At 43.8% G+C, this 19,584-nt stretch overlaps 1 protein-coding gene across 2 annotated transcripts in view; it reads right to left on the reverse strand.

Moving 5' to 3' along the window:
* map3k5 (mitogen-activated protein kinase kinase kinase 5) overlaps nucleotides 1-19,584 on the reverse strand; it is a 180,314-nt gene that overhangs the window by 33,014 nt on the left and 127,716 nt on the right. For both annotated transcript variants that reach the window (XM_083643352.1, XM_083643351.1), the window contains exons 15-20: nucleotides 17,461-17,542; nucleotides 13,575-13,708; nucleotides 8,341-8,468; nucleotides 6,562-6,698; nucleotides 2,408-2,513; nucleotides 434-591 (exon numbers count right to left, since the gene is read on the reverse strand). In XM_083643352.1, the coding sequence (XP_083499478.1) occupies nucleotides 434-591; nucleotides 2,408-2,513; nucleotides 6,562-6,698; nucleotides 8,341-8,468; nucleotides 13,575-13,708; nucleotides 17,461-17,542 (745 nt within the window). The remainder of the gene's footprint in view (nucleotides 1-433; nucleotides 592-2,407; nucleotides 2,514-6,561; nucleotides 6,699-8,340; nucleotides 8,469-13,574; nucleotides 13,709-17,460; nucleotides 17,543-19,584) is intronic.

Here is a 19,584-nt window from a genome sequence, read left to right on the forward strand (position 1 = left end):
CACATCACCCAATGGATAACCTCTCTCTCTCTCTCTCACCTTGAACATGGCAGCTCTCTCTCTCTCTCTCACCTTGAACATGGCAGCTCTCTCTCTCTCTCTCTCTCACCTTGAACATGGCAGCTCTCTCTCTCTCTCTCTCACCTTGAACATGCCAGCTCTCTCCCTCTCTCTCTCACCTTGAACATGGCAGCTCTCTCTCTCTCTCTCTCTCTCACCTTGAACATGGCAGCTCTCTCTCTCTCTCTCTCACCTTGAACATGGCAGCTCTCTCTCTCTCTCTCTCTCTCACCTTGAACATGGCAGCTCTCTCTCTCTCTCTCTCTCTCTCTCTCTCTCACCTTGAACATGGCAGCTCTCTCTCTCTCTCTCTCTCACCTTGAACATGGCAGCTCTCTCTCTCTCTCTCTCTCTCTCTCTCTCTCTCTCTCACCTTGAACATGGCAGCTTGTGGCTCGCCCAGCTCATAGAAGGGTGGCTTCCCAGTTGCCATCTCGATGATGGTGCAGCCAAGAGACCAGATGTCTGCTGGCTTGCCATAGCCCCGAGGCCCCTTGTCTATAATCTCAGGGGCCATGTACTGTAGTGTGCCTGAAAAACAACAAAACAGCATGAAAATAGACTAAAGAGAGAGAGAGATAGATAGATAGATACATAGATAGATAGATAGATAGATAGATAGATACATAGATAGATAGATAGATAGATAGATAGATAGATAGATAGATACATAGATAGATATATAGATAGATGTATTCTCAGTTCACATAATACATTAGGGATGATCAAATATTTTTTATATATTTTATTATATAGACAGTCTTCAGGCAGCATGGGGGCACTTTAGCTCTTCCTGCAATGTGAAGGAGCTCATACTCACTTTTGCAATTTTTGTGGTCTATTTTCTCTCTATGAAGGTTGCAATAATCATTGCAAATTACCTGTCAGGTAACAGACCAGACATTGTAGTATAACACAATGATACTAAACTATACTAGAATAAATGACCTGTCAGGTAACAGACCAGACATTGTAGTATAACACAATGATACTAAACTATACTAGAATAAGACTGTTCAAAACCAAGGTTACAGAGAGCTTCACAGTCAGGAAAGTAGAAAAAGCAGAATGTAAAACACATAGAAACTAACGTCATGGCTAATTACAAGTCGCTCCTGTTCTGTATAATTGAGGTGATGACACAATTATTGAAAGGGACCAATCAGCTTATACGAGGTTTAACGGGGCTCAGGGATTGGTGGGAGCAATATTGAAAAGCCTCTCTGACTGTGATCTTAGGTAACCGCAGCACAGCACAAAGTAACATTTCCTATTGAAAGAGTCTTTTGTTCTAATAATAGCGGACGGTGACATAATGTATTTATAGCGCGTCTGGGCTATAAAAAGGAAAAACCCTGTTTCCTGAAAGAGCTCCGCCGGCTGTCAAGCCGCTCGGAAGAGGCTAAGCTGAGCCGCTATTGGTCGCTTGCGGCGCCGACATCACTCCGCCAACAACAACCCGCCTGATTTGACCACAGCCTCGTGCCAAAGCGCTCGGAATAGCAACAGCAGGTTATTCTCAGAGCTATCGCTGCTGAGCTGAGAGTGGATTACCAACACATATTGTCTCTATGGGGTTACCTCACTGACTGGCACAAGAATGTACGGTGACACACTGGCTTTTATCTTCCAGACTGTTATGACACGTTCTGGTCTGTTATGACACGTGCTGGTCTGTTATGACACGTTCTGGTCTGTTATGACACGTTCTGGTCTGTTATGACACGTTCTGGTCTGTTATGACATGTTCTGGTCTAGTTATAATACGTTCTGGTCTGTTATGACACGTTCTGGTCTGTTATGACATGTTCTGGTCTAGGGATTTTCAGGAACCTACCAGGCTTTCTTTGCGTGTTTGCACATAAAAAGCTTGATATCAGACTGAATTGTCAACTCATTACACTCTTTTCCATCTTCTAGTCTGAGATTGCGCTCTGTTTAACCAATTTCTATGAGGGGATTCCCCCAGGGGAATTCAATTTTCCCTAACCAATCACGAGAGATCAACGTTTCGGCCTGAATTTTACATTAGTAAAAAAAAGAAAACATCTCCTTGGAATAAATGCCTTCCAGCAGTGTGCCGGTCCCATTTCAAACTAATTGGTACTTTTAATCAATTTAAAACAGGCTCGATAGCAGGCAGCCATTGTTATTAATTGACGTTACTCCATTGACGTTTCTGACGTGACAGTCAGTCAGACAGACAATCAGACAGTCAGACAAGACAGTCAGTCAGTCAGTCAGTCAGACAGACAGTCACTTAGTCAGCCAGACAGTCACTCAGCCAGACAGACAGACAGTCAGTCAGTCAGACAGTCAGTCAGTCAGTCAGTCAGTCAGTGCTTACCGGTGAAAGTCTCAGTGCAGGGGTTGATCCCCGCCAGCCTCTTGGATGTGCCAAAATCTGATATTTTCAGCACGCCGCTGTAGGTGTTGATGAGGACGTTATCACCCTGTGGACAGACAGGAAACTCCATGAGAAAAGTGACACCATTGCTGAACCCTTCAGTCTCAGAGCCTCTGTGGTAGTGTGATGTCAGGCATATCCTCGAAAGCTATAAATGATACGAGTACAGGTTAGGGGACGATAATGTCAGACATATCCTCGAAAGCTATAAATGATACGAGTACAGGTTAGGGGACGATAATGTCAGACATATCCTCGAAAGCTATAAATGATACGAGTACAGGTTAGGGGACGATAATGTCATGTATGTCCTCGAAAGCTATAAATGATACGAGTACAGGTTACAGGACGATAATGTCATGTATGTCCTCGAAAGCTATAAATGATACGAGTACAAACAGGTTACAGGACGATAATGTCATGTACTGTATGTCCTCGAAAGCTATAAATGATACGAGTACAAACGAGTTACAGGACGATAATGTCATGTACTGTATGTCCTCGAAAGCTATAAATGATACGAGTACAGGTTACAGGACGATAATGTCAGGTATGTCCTCGAAAGCTATAAATGATACGAGTACAGGTTACAGGACGATAATGTCAGGTATGTCCTCGAAAGCTATAAATGATACGAGTACAGGTTACAGGACGATAATGTCATGTACTGTATGTCCTCGAAAGCTATAAATGATACGAGTACAGGTTACAGGACGATAATGTCATGTACTGTATGTCCTCGAAAGCTATAAATGATACGAGTACAGGTTACAGGACGATAATGTCAGGTATGTCCTCGAAAGCTATAAATGATACGAGTACAGGTTACAGGACGATAATGTCAGGTATGTCCTCGAAAGCAGGGGCGTCGCTAGACCCTGGCTTCCGGGGCTAGAGCCCCGGATGTTTTTTTCCTAGCCCCGGATGTTTTTTTTTTTGTTTTTTTTTTTTTTTTCCCAATAAACAAAGTCTGGCATTAATAATCAGTACATTATACAAAAAAATCAGACTAAACATTTACAAAATTGGAACAGACAATCAAATAAACAACAAAATAAAATAAATAAAGCAAAATCATTAAGTCAGAGTTCTAAACAGTTTTCTAAAAAAAACAAACAGAAAATATCAGTAGGCTATGCAGGACCAAATTATCAGTTACTATTGTCATAGTGTGTCATTACATAATGTTTCTGCTTCACTCCTCACCACCTCCTCTCCACACGAGCTCATCATCTCACTATGAAATTATTCAAACAAATGACATGCGCCAACATGCACAGCATCACAGTAGCTACAACTATGAAATTATCTTATGTTATTTAGTTGTTTAGTTGTGAAGATATTTTCTGAGATAAATGGGCCTTGATGCTCAAGGCCCATTTATCTCAGAAAATATCTTCACACAGAATATTATTAACCATACAACCTACAACGCTAGCATCAGCATGAAGCCACAGCCATCCACTCCAATGTCTATAGAAGCTAACGTTAGCATGACTGTCACAATAACAATGCCTTCACTTCACAGTTACATTAAACAAAACCACACATCACTGCTTCATTAAACCATTACAACAAACAATACGTTGTTCCCAATTCCAGCTAGGCGCTTTTGATTAGATAGAACCGTAGGTTGAAGAGCGACATGTGTTTTGCGACCGGCCGGTGAGCACACCTTACGTCAAGTAGCGTAGATATAACATCACTACGTCCGCTCTAAGTTTCAAAATAAAAGTACCATATGATACAAAAACGGCACCATCAGAATTTAGGTTTACAGGAAGCGTGTACCTTAATAAAATACCTTCACAGGAGTTACTGGGGGGGTTCGTACCATTGAGATTTAATATTTAATAAAATAAAATATGTAAATTTGCTAAGTGGACTCCCGCCAGAACCCTATCAAGGACCTCTGGTGGTCCCTGGACCTCGAGACCCACTAATCTTGTTCTTCTGTATCCATCTCAAATGACTCACAACATGGGTATTTACGGATTGGAAAAACAAAAAAATTTTGAGTGGGGGGGGGGGGGAGCCCCCTCCCCCCTTACCCCCCCTCCCCGTCGGGGTACCTGGCTAAAGCCCCCAATGTCTTCAGGGCCTAGAAACGCCCCTGTTCGAAAGCTATAAATGACAGAGCACAGACAGCAGGTTACAACATGCCATGTGAGAGGGTGGCTTCTCGACCAAAACAAGGTGATTAACATTTACCTGAGGGGCCGCTGATGCGGCTTATATGAGTGCGCGGTTAAATCAGGTGGAAGTGTGTGTGTGTGTGTGTGTGTGTGTGTGTGTGTGAGTGTGTGTGTGTGTGTGTGTGTGTGCTGTGGGAAGAGTCTATTGGCTGTGATGGAGATGTAATCAGTACTTTATTATGACTGAGACAAAAGCCAGCAGGGACTCTCCCTGAGGACAAGGGGAAGTCGGTGTTTCTGTCTAAAGCAAGAAAAAAGGTCCCAAGGGAAGTTTTCAGCTCGGTTATTGCTAAACAAAACACAATGAATGGGCGTCAACAGGGGATTTCCTTCATACGGAAGAGACAGAAAGTGTCATCTTGCCAAGCAAGCATGACACTGTTCCTCACATGACATGTGCACCTATGTGCAATGAATATGCCACTGTCGTATAAGCCACCGACTTGTCTTATTGCTTATTGATGCCTATTTCTTATTGCCTTATTGCTGTCTTATTGCTTATTGATGCCTATTTCTTATTGCCTATTACTTATTGCTTGTTGCCTATTTGTACTATGTCGTAAACGGAGTCCACTGCACAAGAATTTCACACGTGGTACTTGTACCATGGAGTGACAATAAAAATCTTGAATCTTGAATCTTGAATCTCTTTAGATTTTTTTTAACTGGTGATTATTGCATTGTTTTTTGAAGTAATAACAGAAATAAGTCTAGTTTGAACACTGCACCAGGCCAGCAGTGTGCATTTTGGGGAGCTGAGCACCGGTGGTAAAAAAAAAGAAAAGAAGTGCCAGGCGTGGGATAATGGAGCCAATATATATTTTATATTTTATAACTGAAGAATCAATCACTTGGTGTAATTTCATAATTGAGACATGATTGGTTTCTCCTCTGAATCAAGTCTGTAGGTGTGACTCGGTCCTATGGTTACCAACAGGTACAGACAATATAGGGATAGCGGCGTCCTCCCACGCCAGGTGACATCTTCACTGTCAGGTGAGAGGAAGCGGCTGGCGATTGCACATGTATCAGAGGAAGCATGTGCTGGTCTACTGTACCACTCTGCCCAGATCGACAGAGGGGGTGGAGCTATGACCAGGACAGCACAGCAAAAGGAATTGGCCAGGTACAATTGGGGAGAAATGTCTGTCTATAGACCATATTCGATTGACGTCACTCACGTACGGGCACGCCCACCGCCGCCATGTTCTCGACATAGCGCTGCAGCTCTCAAGTGACAGCCTATGTGAGAGCAGCGTTTATAGGAAGCTAGCCGCCGTTAGCGTTACCTGTATCGTTCCAATTGGGTTCGGATGGTGACCTGCGTTACACACGGCTGTAGTAATGACAGCAATAAAGTCCCCGTGGTTTGTTTCTATCTCTACCGTCCACAGACGTGAAGGGAGCGAGACGGAGGATACGTCAGCAGCAGCACAGGAGATGCGTGGATAGTTAGGAGAGACAGGTGAAACTTTGTGACAGCTCCTCACAGCAAAGTCTGTTCACCTCGTTTTTTCTTTTGTTTATTTATTACAGGCATTAACGGCAGCATACAAACAACAACTCTGGGTTTTTTATTGCTGTCATCACTATCGCTATTTTGTAATGGAACAGAAACGACAATAAGGCCGTTACTATTAGTTGTCAGCTGCAGGACGGTATGTCAACAATATGGCGCTGTCCGGGGTTAGCGAATAAGGTCAATTGCTGCTCATGCTGCTAACGAGCCAGTTCTTCTTCGTACACGTAAAACACCAGAGGATTTGTCGAGGAAAGATCCACCAGACGCTGGCTGTTCAGAACAGCAACTGCCCAGCTTTCATGACCTGGTGCAAACACACAACAACACAATGAAGCAAACAGGAGAAACTGTGTAACAGCCTCTCCTGCTTCAGTCACCTTGATGTCCCTGTGAGCGATCTGGTTGTCGTGAAGGTACTTGACTCCCTCCAGGATCTGCCGCGTGTAGAAGCCGATGGTGGGTTCGTTGTTCTTCAGAGGGCCCCACTTGGACCGTAGCAGGGCTGACAGACTCCCTGGACACCACGGAAACAAAGTACTACAACAGTCAACACATGGCATGCTTTATTTGACTACGATACGATACAACTTTATTGTCAGCTCACACTGAAATTTGTTTTGCCTCCATGGCATCACCGTTCACAATACAGACAGGACAAAACTGGTTACAGACAAAACATTGCAGTACATAGCAAGACAGAACGATGGACAGGACAGGACACTACAGCAGAAAGAGCAAAAAGCAACAAACATATCCTCTGAATTATCGATGTTGGTTTAAAAGCAGGACAGACTGATGTACAAAAGAGTTCCTTAGTCTGTTTTTCTTAAATTTAGGGACCCTGAACCGCCTCATGGATGGCAACAGTTGATATTCTCCATTTAAAACATGTAAGGGGTCCGAGGAGATACTATTTGCTAGTCTAAGCACTAGGGATTAGCAACGAGCAGTGCACATTTTACACAGTTAATATTGCGCGGTTGCACTGTCAAACTATTCATCATTCATTTAGTTTGACAGTTATTGAGAGTTGATTTGAGTTAATGAGTTATTAATTTGAGTTAGTGTGGACCAGTGATGTCACTGGTCCACACTTTAACACTCAATAACTGTCAAATTAAATGACAGACTTCAAAACTGTTTACAGTTTTCTGATAAACTACTGATGTTCTAATGATACAAAGCTGGTTGAAAATGGGCGGAGTGTTCCTTTAAATTGAAGAATTTTTAAGACCACTAGTATGAAGGCAATTTAAGACCTATTTCCTGTCCATGCTGGCAAAAAAGAAAGAAAAAAGAAAAGAAAAATGAGTACAAGGATGATCTGATTTTGATGCTCCCGATGTGAAGCTGTATTGGGGGATGGCAGCAGGCGTTTGGTGCAGCTTTATGCTTTTCAGACTTCAAGTTCCAGATCAACTTTATTGTCATAATGTATCCAGCTTATTTTTGAATGCCCCGCTGTAAAATAATTATGGGTGCAAGGTCCGGTGTTAAAATGTGACTGATTGTTGCAGCTTGGCACATTTCCTCTTTAAAACTCCGACGCTGTGGAAAAAAAAGAAGTTGCTTGTCACAATAAATACACTCGTTTGACAACTTATTTGAGGGAATGTAATAATTGTATCTATCACATCCGCTATTTCTGTTGCTCTTTGAACAACTCTGGATATTTATTTGCAAGATTTTTGATAAGCCTGACGCGCTACTTAGGGTTAAAATCGCTAAACCGGAAGTCAAACTGTGGGAGATTGTTGCTCACTTCACGGAGATCTACGGGCTACGGTATGTTGTGTCAGTGTCAGCAACGTAACGGGGTTGAGTTTTTCCAAATGTATTTTTTTTGGTGCTTCGAGCACCACAAGCCGAGTGCCATCCAGTTCCATTGTATTCAAGAGAAGGCAGACATCTCTGCGGCAGATATCTCCAAAACTCAGGCAACTAACACAACATTATAGATGGACAAATAGCACTACAGCTGAGAGGAAAAATATGTATTTTGGATTTTAGGCTGAGCTGTCCCTTTGAAAAGAGTGTGATGATTCCTAGTCATTTTGAACTCTGAATCATGGTGTGAGAGTATCTGTCACTTATCTCCACTGGTGCTAATCTCATTTCTGAACAGAATGTGGTGTGGTTGCAGCAGCCAAGCTCACCTCCAGGCACCTGCTCCATGAAGATCTTGATGAAGCCGTTGTCGCTGATGGAGCCCAGGTACTGCACGATGTTCTTGTGCTTCAGGTGCTTGTGCAGGGCGATCTCCTCGTGCAGCGGCTGAGAGTACCTGGTGGGGGAGAAAATAGGGATGATCCAGATATCAGCCCTTTATATCAGACTGATACTGTATAAGACTAAAAGAGAGAGTAGGGGAGACTTCCCCTAATACTAAAGACTAAACATAAAACATCAAAACAAGTGAAAAACCACAAAGAACAATAACCCTATTCCTAAACTTAAACGGTCAAGGTGTATATTGTTCAGTAAAAGTAATAGATTGCATCAGTACTGGCACTCGGTATCACCTTACACTTTAACACGTTGAGTGCCATAGACGAGATATCTCGGCTTACATAATCCAAGCGTTGAGTGCCATAGACGAGATATCTCGGCTTACATAAACATTTTTTTTTTTTGACGGTGGGACATCGATCAACCCCTTTTACGCCTCCTATAGCAGAATTGGAGGAAGAGAATGTGTATAATCTATTTTACCGACCAGCTAAGTGGGGACAGTGCCCTCCCGACAGAGAGGAATCCGAGCAAAAAACAGCAGCCTCAGGCGGGTGCTTCCTCCATTCACAAGGAAATGGCTTGCCGATTTTACAGTCATCAGTCACCAGACTCGCCGCTCTCGGCCCGCGCCAGCAGCAGCACACGGGGCATTGCAAATTTGCATAATATATTATAGGTAAAACACACTTTGAAACGCCCGCAGAAAGGCCAGAATCGCACGCATTCCGAAAACCCAGAAACGAACGAGCCTCATTCTCATACTGTAGGCGGGGAGGGAGGCTGCTCATACTCGCTGCCTGCCAGGGAGCGAGGCTGCAGCGAGCACTCGCTTCTGACAAACGCAGGCTGAAAGCCACTAGACACGCCCACGGAGGGAGGAGTTGAAGGAGAGGGCGTTCGGAACATTGTTTGGATGTCTGATCTCTCACTGATGCCAAAAAGAAATGGTTAAAGTGACTGTTCTGCCTGTTTGATTGAATTTCACAAAACTGCGATTATCTCAACTTTCACTCTCAGACAGCTGAAACCATGCTGTACTCAACGGCTAATATCTACATAACTACTAACTCTGCAAACTAACTCTTTTAGACAGAGAAAGCACACATTCTATTAGTACTTTTGTGAACTTCGTGTTCACAAACTCCAAGCAGAAAAGAATCCTCGGCTCTTCTAAAATGAGCCAGAATCCTCAAAAAACGGCCTGGCACAAGCTACCCACAGCATTGAAAAAAGGGCTGGCACTCAATGTGTTAAATGTCAAAATTTAAATAAATAAATAAATAAATAAATAAATAAATAAATAAACAAACAAACAAACAAACAAACAAACAAACAAATAAATAGTCTGAGTTGTTCTTAGGGGTGCTCCGATCCGGCTAAGCCACGATCCGATCCCGATTCCTGGGGTCACGATCCGATTCCAGAATCGATTCTCGATTCCAACGATTCTCGATTCCAGAATCTAGAATCGATTCTCAATTATGTAGTTTTATATTGCAATAACACACAAAGGTATCTAAGACAAAAAATGACAAATGTATTAATGCTGGACTTCAAATTCAACTTCTGAAGTATTACAGTCAGGGCCTAAATTCATTTTGCAAACTAGGGGGGAATTCCCCCCTTATGTTCTTCAGATAAGATGGATTTATAGGCTGGGGGGGATCTGTAGACTTTTGGGGGGAATACATTAACCAGAGTTCTTAAGTGCAAGAGGTGGTGGCACCGTGGCAGTACAGTACACAAATGACATGAACATTTGGACACTTATTCAGCCGGTATCTTGCATGTTGCGTTCAGGTGCACTGTAAACTTTTTACAATACGAAGAAGAATCGATTCTTGGGAGTTTTGGAATCGATCCAGGAATCGTGGCATTAAGAATCGCGATCCTTTCAAGAATCGATTTTTTGGAGCACCCCTAGTTGTTCTGGGCTGGCCATGAAAAAAACTGCTATCAAAAAGGTATCAGGTGGACACGGCGAAGAGAGAGAAGGAGAGAAGAGAGATAGAGAGAGGAGGAGAGAAGAGAGAGGAGGAGAGAGATAGGAGACAGGAGAGGGCTTGAGGAGATGTCACTGTAACTCTGTCAGCTGCCTCTTCCTCAAAGTGACATAAAGGAGAGAGGACAGGAACAGACACTTCAGTCTACAGCACCTTCAAAGACTGATTTAGACAACAGAGCTGCATGTTAAAGTCTGATCTCTGATCAGTCTACAGCACCTTCAAAGACTGATTTAGACAACAGAGCTGCATGTTAAAGTCTGATCTCTGATCAGTCTACAGCACCTTCAAAGACTGATTTAGACAACAGAGCTGCATGTTAAAGTCTGATCTCTGATCAGTCTACAGCCCCTTTCAAGACTGATTTAGACAACAGAGCTGCATGTTAAAGTCTGATCTCTGATCAGTCTACAGCACCTTCAAAGACTGATTTACAACAGAGCTCCATGTTAAAGTCTGATCTCTGATCAGTCTGCAGCACCTTCCAAGACTGATTTAGACAACAAAGCTCCATGTTATAGTCTGATCTCTGATCAGTCTACAGCACCTTCAAGGACTGATTTGGACCGAGCTCCATGTTAAAGTCTGATCTCTGATCAGTCTACAGCACCTTCAAAGACTGATTTAGACAACAGAGCTCCATGTTAAAGTCTGATCTCTGATCAGTCTACAGCACCTTCAAAGACTGATTTAGACAACAGAGCTCCATGTTAAAGTCTGATCTCTGATCAGTCTACAGCACCTTCAAATACTGATTTGGACAGAGCTCCATGTTAAAGTCTGATCTCTGATCAGTCTACAGCACCTTCCAAGACTGATTTAGACAACAGAGCTCCATGTTAAAGTCTGATCTCTGATCAGTCTACAGCACCTTCAAAGACTGATTTAGACAACAGAGCTCCATGTTAAAGTCTGATCTCTGATCAGTCTACAGCCCCTTCAAATACTGATTTGGACAGAGCTCCATGTTAAAGTCTGATCTCTGATCAGTCTACAGCACCTTCCAAGACTGATTTAGACAACGAGCTGCATGTTAAAGTCTGATCTCTGATCAGTCTACAGCACCTTCCAAGACTGATTTAGACAACAGAGCTCCATGTTAAAGTCTGATCTCTGATCAGTCTACAGCACCTTCCAAGACTGATTTAGACAACAGAGCTGCATGTTAAAGTCTGATCTCTGATCAGTCTACAGCACCTTCCAAGACTGATTTAGACAACAGAGCTCCATGTTAAAGTCTGATCTCTGATCAGTCTACAGCACCTTCCAAGACTGATTTAGACAACAGAGCTCCATGTTAAAGTCTGATCTCTGATCAGTCTGCAGCCCCTTCCAAGTCTGATTTAGACAACAGAGCTCCATGTTAAAGTCTGATCTCTGATCAGTCTACAGGACCTTCCAAGTCTGATTTAGACAACAGAGCTGCATGTTAAAGTCTGATCTCTGGTCAGTCTACAGCACCTTCCAAGACTGATTTAGACAACAGAGCTCCATGTTAAAGTCTGATCTCTGATCAGTCTGCAGCACCTTCCAAGACTGATTTAGACAACAGAGCTCCATGTTAAAGTCTGATCTCTGATCAGTCTGCAGCCCCTTCCAAGTCTGATTTAGACAACAGAGCTCCATGTTAAAGTCTGATCTCTGATCAGTCTACAGGACCTTCCAAGACTGATTTAGACAACAGAGCTCCATGTTAAAGTCTGATCTCTGATCAGTCTACAGGACCTTCCAAGACTGATTTAGACAACAGAGCTGCATGTTAAAGTCTGATCTCTGATCAGTCTACAGGACCTTCCAAGTCTGATTTAGACAACAGAGCTCCATGTTAAAGTCTGATCTCTGATCAGTCTACAGCACCTTCCAAGACTGATTTAGACAACAGAGCTCCATGTTAAAGTCTGATCTCTGATCAGTCTGCAGCCCCTTCCAAGTCTGATTTAGACAACAGAGCTCCATGTTAAAGTCTGATCTCTGATCAGTCTACAGGACCTTCCAAGTCTGATTTAGACAACAGAGCTGCATGTTAAAGTCTGATCTCTGATCAGTCTACAGCACCTTCCAAGACTGATTTAGACAACAGAGCTGCATGTTAAAGTCTGATCTCTGGTCAGTCTACAGCACCTTCCAAGACTGATTTAGACAACAGAGCTCCGTATTAAAGTCTGATCTCTGTACGTTGAAAGCCTGCCAGCCAGTTCTGCATGAATCAGATGCTCAGGGGCGTAGTGGAATGTAAACGCCTATTCACCTATTTTCACATCAAAATCTATCGATCAATGAGGGGAAACAAGGTGGGTAAACCACTCACCTTGGATAGTTTACCCACCTCAGTATTTACCACCCTTCAGAAGCTCTCTCCCCATCGTGAGCTTTCTGAATTAACGGAACGACGCACGTCGGCAGAATCGTCTCGTCTGTGAGAGAGTAATTAGAGAGGAGGAGGTGGAACAACGAGGAGGCGAGTGTTCTGAGGCTCGAGGGCGTTGTTGAGCGAGTGACTTCGCGTCGAGTCGCTCCAGTCGTTGGGAATGCCAGCGAGTGCCGGGCTGAGGGCTCGCCATTCAGCCGTCAATCACAGCGCAACTCTGCGGAGAGCCGCACTTAGCTTAATTATGCTCGGCACTAGCGCTGGATCAAATGGGCCATCCACAGCTCAGACACTTATTGTCATTTCAGCTTTCTACAGGGATATAAAAACTAAAGCAAATAAATAAAACTGTTATGAATGCATAACACATCTTCATGTATGTGTATATTTTTTAAGGTTTTTAGTTTATTTTATTTTATGGGAGCTTCCGACAGCCAATATTTTGTGCCAGTATTCAGTAGATTTAAATTGGACCATTTTCTATTTTGTGTCTAAAAGGCAGGAAGTAACACATAGGTGCAAGCAGAACATTAACGGGGCCCCGGCGCTGGATCACCAAATGGATTGGAAGTTGGAAACCCTCATTAATGTTCTGCTTGCACCTGTGTTACTTCCTGCCTTTTAGACACAAAATGGGTGAACTGGGTGGGAAGTGAAAAAGGCGAATGGGACACTAAGACTCTCCATTGAAACCAAGGATAATGTACTACTATTACTACAAACTACTACGAATACATATTGATAATAATATATTACTAATATATAACATATATATTACTATACTCACCGGCTGTCTCGCTCTGGTATCTCTTTGATGGCCAGGCGGACCTGGTTGCTGAGGTCACGGCCTGCGTACACCACTCCGAACGTGCCTTTACCCAGAACCACCCTCTCTCCGTGCTCGTCGTACTCGTAGTCGTACTGCAGGAGGAAAGGGCAGCGAGCACACGGTCATTTCAACAAGTTCCACTTATACAGGAATGGTGATATTTGATGCTTAAAAGTCTTAGTTAGCGCACACAATGTATAATTAGGCTTGGGCTGATATTCGAATCATGCAATATTTGTGAAATATCACAATATTTCCCACAGTATCGAATATCGATCGAAATGTAATTCTCCGGGATACTCAAACTCATTCATGTGATCTTCAATCTTAGGTATTTAGGGCTTATTTTTCTTGCTGAATTAATATAATACGCACCTAGAGTCTCTAATCTCAGAATAGCGATGTATTTCTTCTGATGATTGTTACCATTCTTTGTGTTATTCAGATTGCTGTAATCCTGTTACATATGTTCCCCGTTCCTTGAGAAAGCCCCGGGAATAAAAGATGCAGTCATGTGACTTTTCCTCCCGAGACTGTCAGAATAATGTTTGTAGACAGCCAGGCGACTAAAACAGGGCGCTTGGGTTAGTTGAGGACAGGCTGACGAGGCTTGTGACAGATCAAACACAGACACAAAGCAAACAGTCTGAGAGAAACCGGTTGGACATTTGATCCGTGCCGCGCAGGCAGCTGACTGACAGAGGGGGCGGGACAGTGTTTGATCAGCTGACTGACAGAGGGCGGGACATTGTTTGATCAGCTGACTGACAGAGGGCGGGACAGTGTTTGATCAGCTGACTGACAGAGGGCGGGACATTGTTTGATCAGCTGACTGACAGAGGGGGCGGGGCAGTGTTTGATCAGCTGACTGACAGAGGGCGTGGCAGTGTTTGATCAGCTGACTGACAGAGGGCGTGGCAGTGTTTGGGCTAAAATAGCCGAGGCTCTGCGGGGAAGGCGGGGGTGTTTGTCCTGCTCTGTCCTCTGGTCTATTGCAAAGCAGGCAGCAGAAATCCAGGAATTTTTATTTGTTTGGTCAAATATTCTGGGTTAACACATTGAGTGCCAGCGACGCCATATGGCGTCATTAGAAATTTACCGTAGGCTGCCAGCGACGCCAAATGGCGTCAATAACTCGAAATTGTTTTTTTGACGGGGGGGGTGTCCATCTCAGCTTCTTACATCGCCTCTTACAATATCAGAGGTATTGAATGTGTCTAACCTATTTTACAGAACCCTTAGGTGGCGACAGCGCTCTCCAGATGAGAGAACGTGGAGTAAAACACAGAAGAAGTCATTGGGGAAAAGGAAATCGCATCGCATCCGTCCGTATGCAGCGGCTTCATTGAAGCATTACGTTTAGCTGTGCCCCTGCAGCAGCCAATCTGCTATCACAATTGAGCACCTCGGTGTCCGCTGCAACAGCCTCCGTGTCTGCTGCAACACCCATTCGCATGATCAGACGTGGATTTGTTATTATTCTCAAGTGGAAGCATGGGAGCTGGTACACGCGGCTGTAAAAAAGCTGGATCTAGCGGACTTTTTCAGTGCTGAGCACAGGCAGAGCAAACAGCAGAGCTGAGCCGAGCAGAGCAGAGAGACACTCCTCCCACAACGGGGGGGGGGGGGGGAGGAGGAGGGGGGGAGGTGGGGCACGCAGAGCAGCACACAACACGACCCAGACAGCAGGACAGGGTTGGCAAACGCAAGCCAGAATATCCGATGCCCACCAGCAGCAAAAGATCAGCAAGAAGCTGCAACCAGCAGCGCACGCAGGGGCCAGCGCTGCTGGTTTCAGCTAAAAATATTATTCTTCCAAACAAAATTCCCTTGCCTTCACTGTTTTATTGAAGGAAATTATTTTTGAGGTGTGACTACATCAGAAAATTAGCTTCAGAGTCAGTGATGTGCTTGAAATGTTTAATTTCACAAAAGGCTCATTATCTCAGCTCGTAGAAAAAAAGGTCTGTTTTTCGTTCAATCAAGCTATCTTCTCCGGCTCATAACTAAAGAACGGAAAATGGGATCAATAAACTTTTTTTTGCAGGTGATAGAAGAGAGTCTCATCGTTATTTGTGCGTGTTCAGTGTTTACATAGTAATTATTAAAGAAATTATATGACTGTTTTAAAATGCATTGCGGCCTATGTGGCACAGCAAGCAACCTTTTGCCCAAGGGCCGTGGCACTCAAAGTGTTAAATAGTGAAGGAAATGCATCTATTGAATAAATATCGCCCGAGGTTTGGTAAGATCGGCCTGAAGCTCATGGCGCTTCAAAAATAGGCTTTGGACATCTTAAAATGTCTGCACTCTGCATAGCTGTTTTTTATTTTATTTTATTTTATCAAGTCTTTTTGGATCCCCCTTTTCCTCCCCAATTGTACTTGGCCAATTCCCCCTGCTGTCCCGGTCGTTGCTCCACCCCCTCTGCGCCATCTGGGGAGAGTTGTAGACTAGCACATGCTTCCTCCGATACATGTGCAGTCACCAGCCGCTTCTTTTCACTTGACAGCGAGGGGTTTCACTGGCAGCAACGCATGGGAGAGTCACACTATTCCCCCCAGTTCCCCTCCCCCCAGACCGACCAGATGAGGCGCTAGTGCAGCAACAAGGACACATTCCCTTAGTCCGGCTTCCCACTCGCAGACACGGCCAATTGTGCCTGTATGGATGCCCCTCCTTTAAGAACATTACATTTGAGGCTTTATCAAATATGAATTTAAAACTTTATAATTAAGCAATATAGCATGAGAGCTAGTGTGTTGTGGCAAATATATCCCGCTGATCAGTTGTTATCCCACGAGGCCGTAGGCCTCGTGGGATAACAACTGATCAGCGGGATATATGCCACAACACACGCTGCTCGAGTGCTATATTGCTTTTATAAAACGGTTTCCAAGTATGATAATATAAATATAATAATAATAATAATACTATAAGTCCGACTGGCATGGTATTCTGATAGAGTCAGTTGAAACACTACTGTAAGGCGGGACCTCTAGCAAGAAGATAGACGTGCGGGTGATTTGATTGGATCGTTCTGGAGACTGAAGTTGACATTGGCCAATCCTGGCGCTTGCTGAGAAGCTGAGAGCTTTCTGGAAACCCTGACAGGCAGCTCGAGCGCAGCGCTGCATTCTCAGCGCTTGCTGAGAAGCTGAGTGCTTTCTGCAAAGCCCGACACCAACTAACGTTACGGGGTTAAATGCGGGGTTAAATGCGGGGTTAACAGCCTTTTTTTTGCAAAGAAGACATTAGCCCGCATCTATTCTTGTACAAAACATAATTTTCTGCGAAGTATTAGTAAAGTTATAAGCGAAGATCGATTCACAAGGATCTGACAGCTGTCTCCGCCATTTTTTTTTTTTTTGAGGTAACCAAAGGCTTTTAGCAAGAGAGTTGCCATGGCAACCAATAACCCATGGCCATGGATTATTGAACTCGGTTACGGGATTTATACAATGGCTGTGAACCAATCAGATTGCTTGATTTGAGAGAGCCGTTTTATAAGATGCAATATAAAGCTGTGAACTTAGAATAACTGTGGGTTTGAGTTGCTGTGTGAAGCAGTTTTGTCAAAACAGTGGTTGTGGGGTAAAATGTGCCACTAGTCCTGAGGCAAGTTAAGAAAATCATTTATTTTCTATGGAAATCCAACAACAAGTATACATTGCAAGTACTGTTTGAAATAAATACACATTTTATGTTCGCACAACATGCACAAAGCGGCTAATTTGAACCCGTTCTCCCCTAATAAGACAGTTTAAGAAGAATTGTAGATGCACTCATGTTCCATCTAGAAACAAGGGGGAGATCAGCAGTGAATCTATCCTCTCTCTCTCACCTCCAAGGCGTCGGTGTCACAGTCGCCCTCCTCTGGACCTTTCCAGGCCTCCTCTGTTATGCTGCTGACCAGATCACAGAACCTGCAGAGAAACACCACGTCACTCCATCTCACATGAGGAACATTCACACACTGGAGCTGTGGCTCAGACAGGAGGTAGAGCGGGTCGCTGGTTCAAATTAATAGGGCCTATTACCAAAAAAAAAGACAAAGACAAATAAACAGTCTTTATCAATTAACCCATTGATACCTGATGCAGCATTTGCGTGCATATCCCTCATTTATGTGTGTATCCCTTTAAGACTTAAAGGGATACACACACAAATGCTGCATCAGGTATCAATGGGTTAACAAGTGCGGCCCTCGTCTCCAACTTCCGAGTCCAAATGCATGATGCTCAAGTCCAGGTCGACTCAGACTGGACAACACTGCTAGCTGCAGAGAGTACCACAGAGATGACATCTTTTTGTAGGCTTACCCAGAAATCGCCGCCATGTTGGTTCGTAAGGGGAAAAGCCTATTAGAATGGGGATGTTGGTTAAATGCATGAAATAAGGTCTATGGTTAACACAAGCTTATGGGAGTAGAGATGTGTGTTCAGCAGGATCATCTTCACAAACGAGGAGCACTTTTATGACTTTTGTTTGATGAAAATTGGGTGAAAAAAACCCACATTTACACTTCACACGTTTATCCTGCTGAACTGCTGAACACACATTTCCACTCCCATAAGCCTGTGTTAACCACACACCTTATTTCATACATTTAACCAAAATCCCCATTTTAAAAATCCCATAGCCTTTTCCCCTTAGGAACCAGCATGACTTACAATAAACACAACCAGAGGGGGTTACAGTAAGTTTACATGCACAACTCCCACACACACACACACACAAACACACACAGACAGACAGACAGACAGACAGACAGACAGAGACAGACAGACAGACAGACAGACAGACAGACAGACAGACAGAGACAGACAGACAGACAGACAGACAGACAGACACACAGACAGACAGACAGACACACAGTGTAAACAGTATCATGACCTTTACCGTCCTCACAGCATACAGGCTGTGAAATAGCACAGCGCCTCATCGTGCCGTAACACACTGCTGGCACATGCCTGCAGGTGCTCCACAAGCCACGTGCACATGTGCAACACGCGCGCACACACACACACACACACACACACACACACACACACACACACACACACACACACACACACACACACACACACACACACACAGCAATGCCTGAGAGCAAGCTGGTATACTCAGACAATCTATTTTGCTCTCTCTCTCTCTCTCTCTAGGGATGTAACAGTACAGTTATTATTACATGGTAATTATGGCAGATAGGCAAATCTCCCAAAATGTTGCTGTATCCGTTTAAAAATCAATACAAATGTGTGAAGAGTCAAATTGGTGAGATGAAAAATGAATCGTGATGCCCCCCCCCCCCAGTTTCTTTTGACCAAGAAAAGGACATTCATTGCAAAGTTTGTGTTTTGCAGTTATACCTCAGAGATAGAACAAATATATTTCTTTCATTGACAAAGCAAAGATAAGAAGAAGAAGACAGGATTTTGCTTTTGTCCAGGAAATAATGAAAGGAATATTTTTCAATCACAATTTGTCTGCAATCTCATTTTGTAAAAAACAAAAAAAAGAATTGTGAGAAAATCGTATCGTGAACTTTAGCATGGTGAATCACATCCAATCACGAGTGTATCGTTAGATCCCTATCTCTCTCGGCCCCCCCCCCCCCCCCGCCCCGCCCCGCCCCGCCCCGCCCCATCCCTTCTCCCCTCTGTGCCGTGGGGAGTACAGCAGGGTCAGAACAACAGCAGGCGTAACTCACTCACTCTCTCTCTCTGAGCCTCTGGTGTGCTGAACCCTCAGTCCTCCTCCACACCACTGCTTTTCATATCAACGACCCTTCATTTAGTCCGCATTACACCCATGGGGCCATAACGTAATAAGTAGATGATAGTTTGTCTCTGAGAACTCAACTTTGGAAATGTCAGATATGATTTTGTCTGTCTGTATTGTGGGTATAGTAGAGAGATAACAAAAAGATAACAGAAGTAGTCAATTTCCCATTAAGTAGTAGTCA

Source organism: Poromitra crassiceps, assembly GCF_964638095.1.
Source record: "Poromitra crassiceps genome assembly, chromosome: 9".
Lineage (NCBI taxonomy): Eukaryota > Metazoa > Chordata > Actinopteri > Beryciformes > Melamphaidae > Poromitra > Poromitra crassiceps.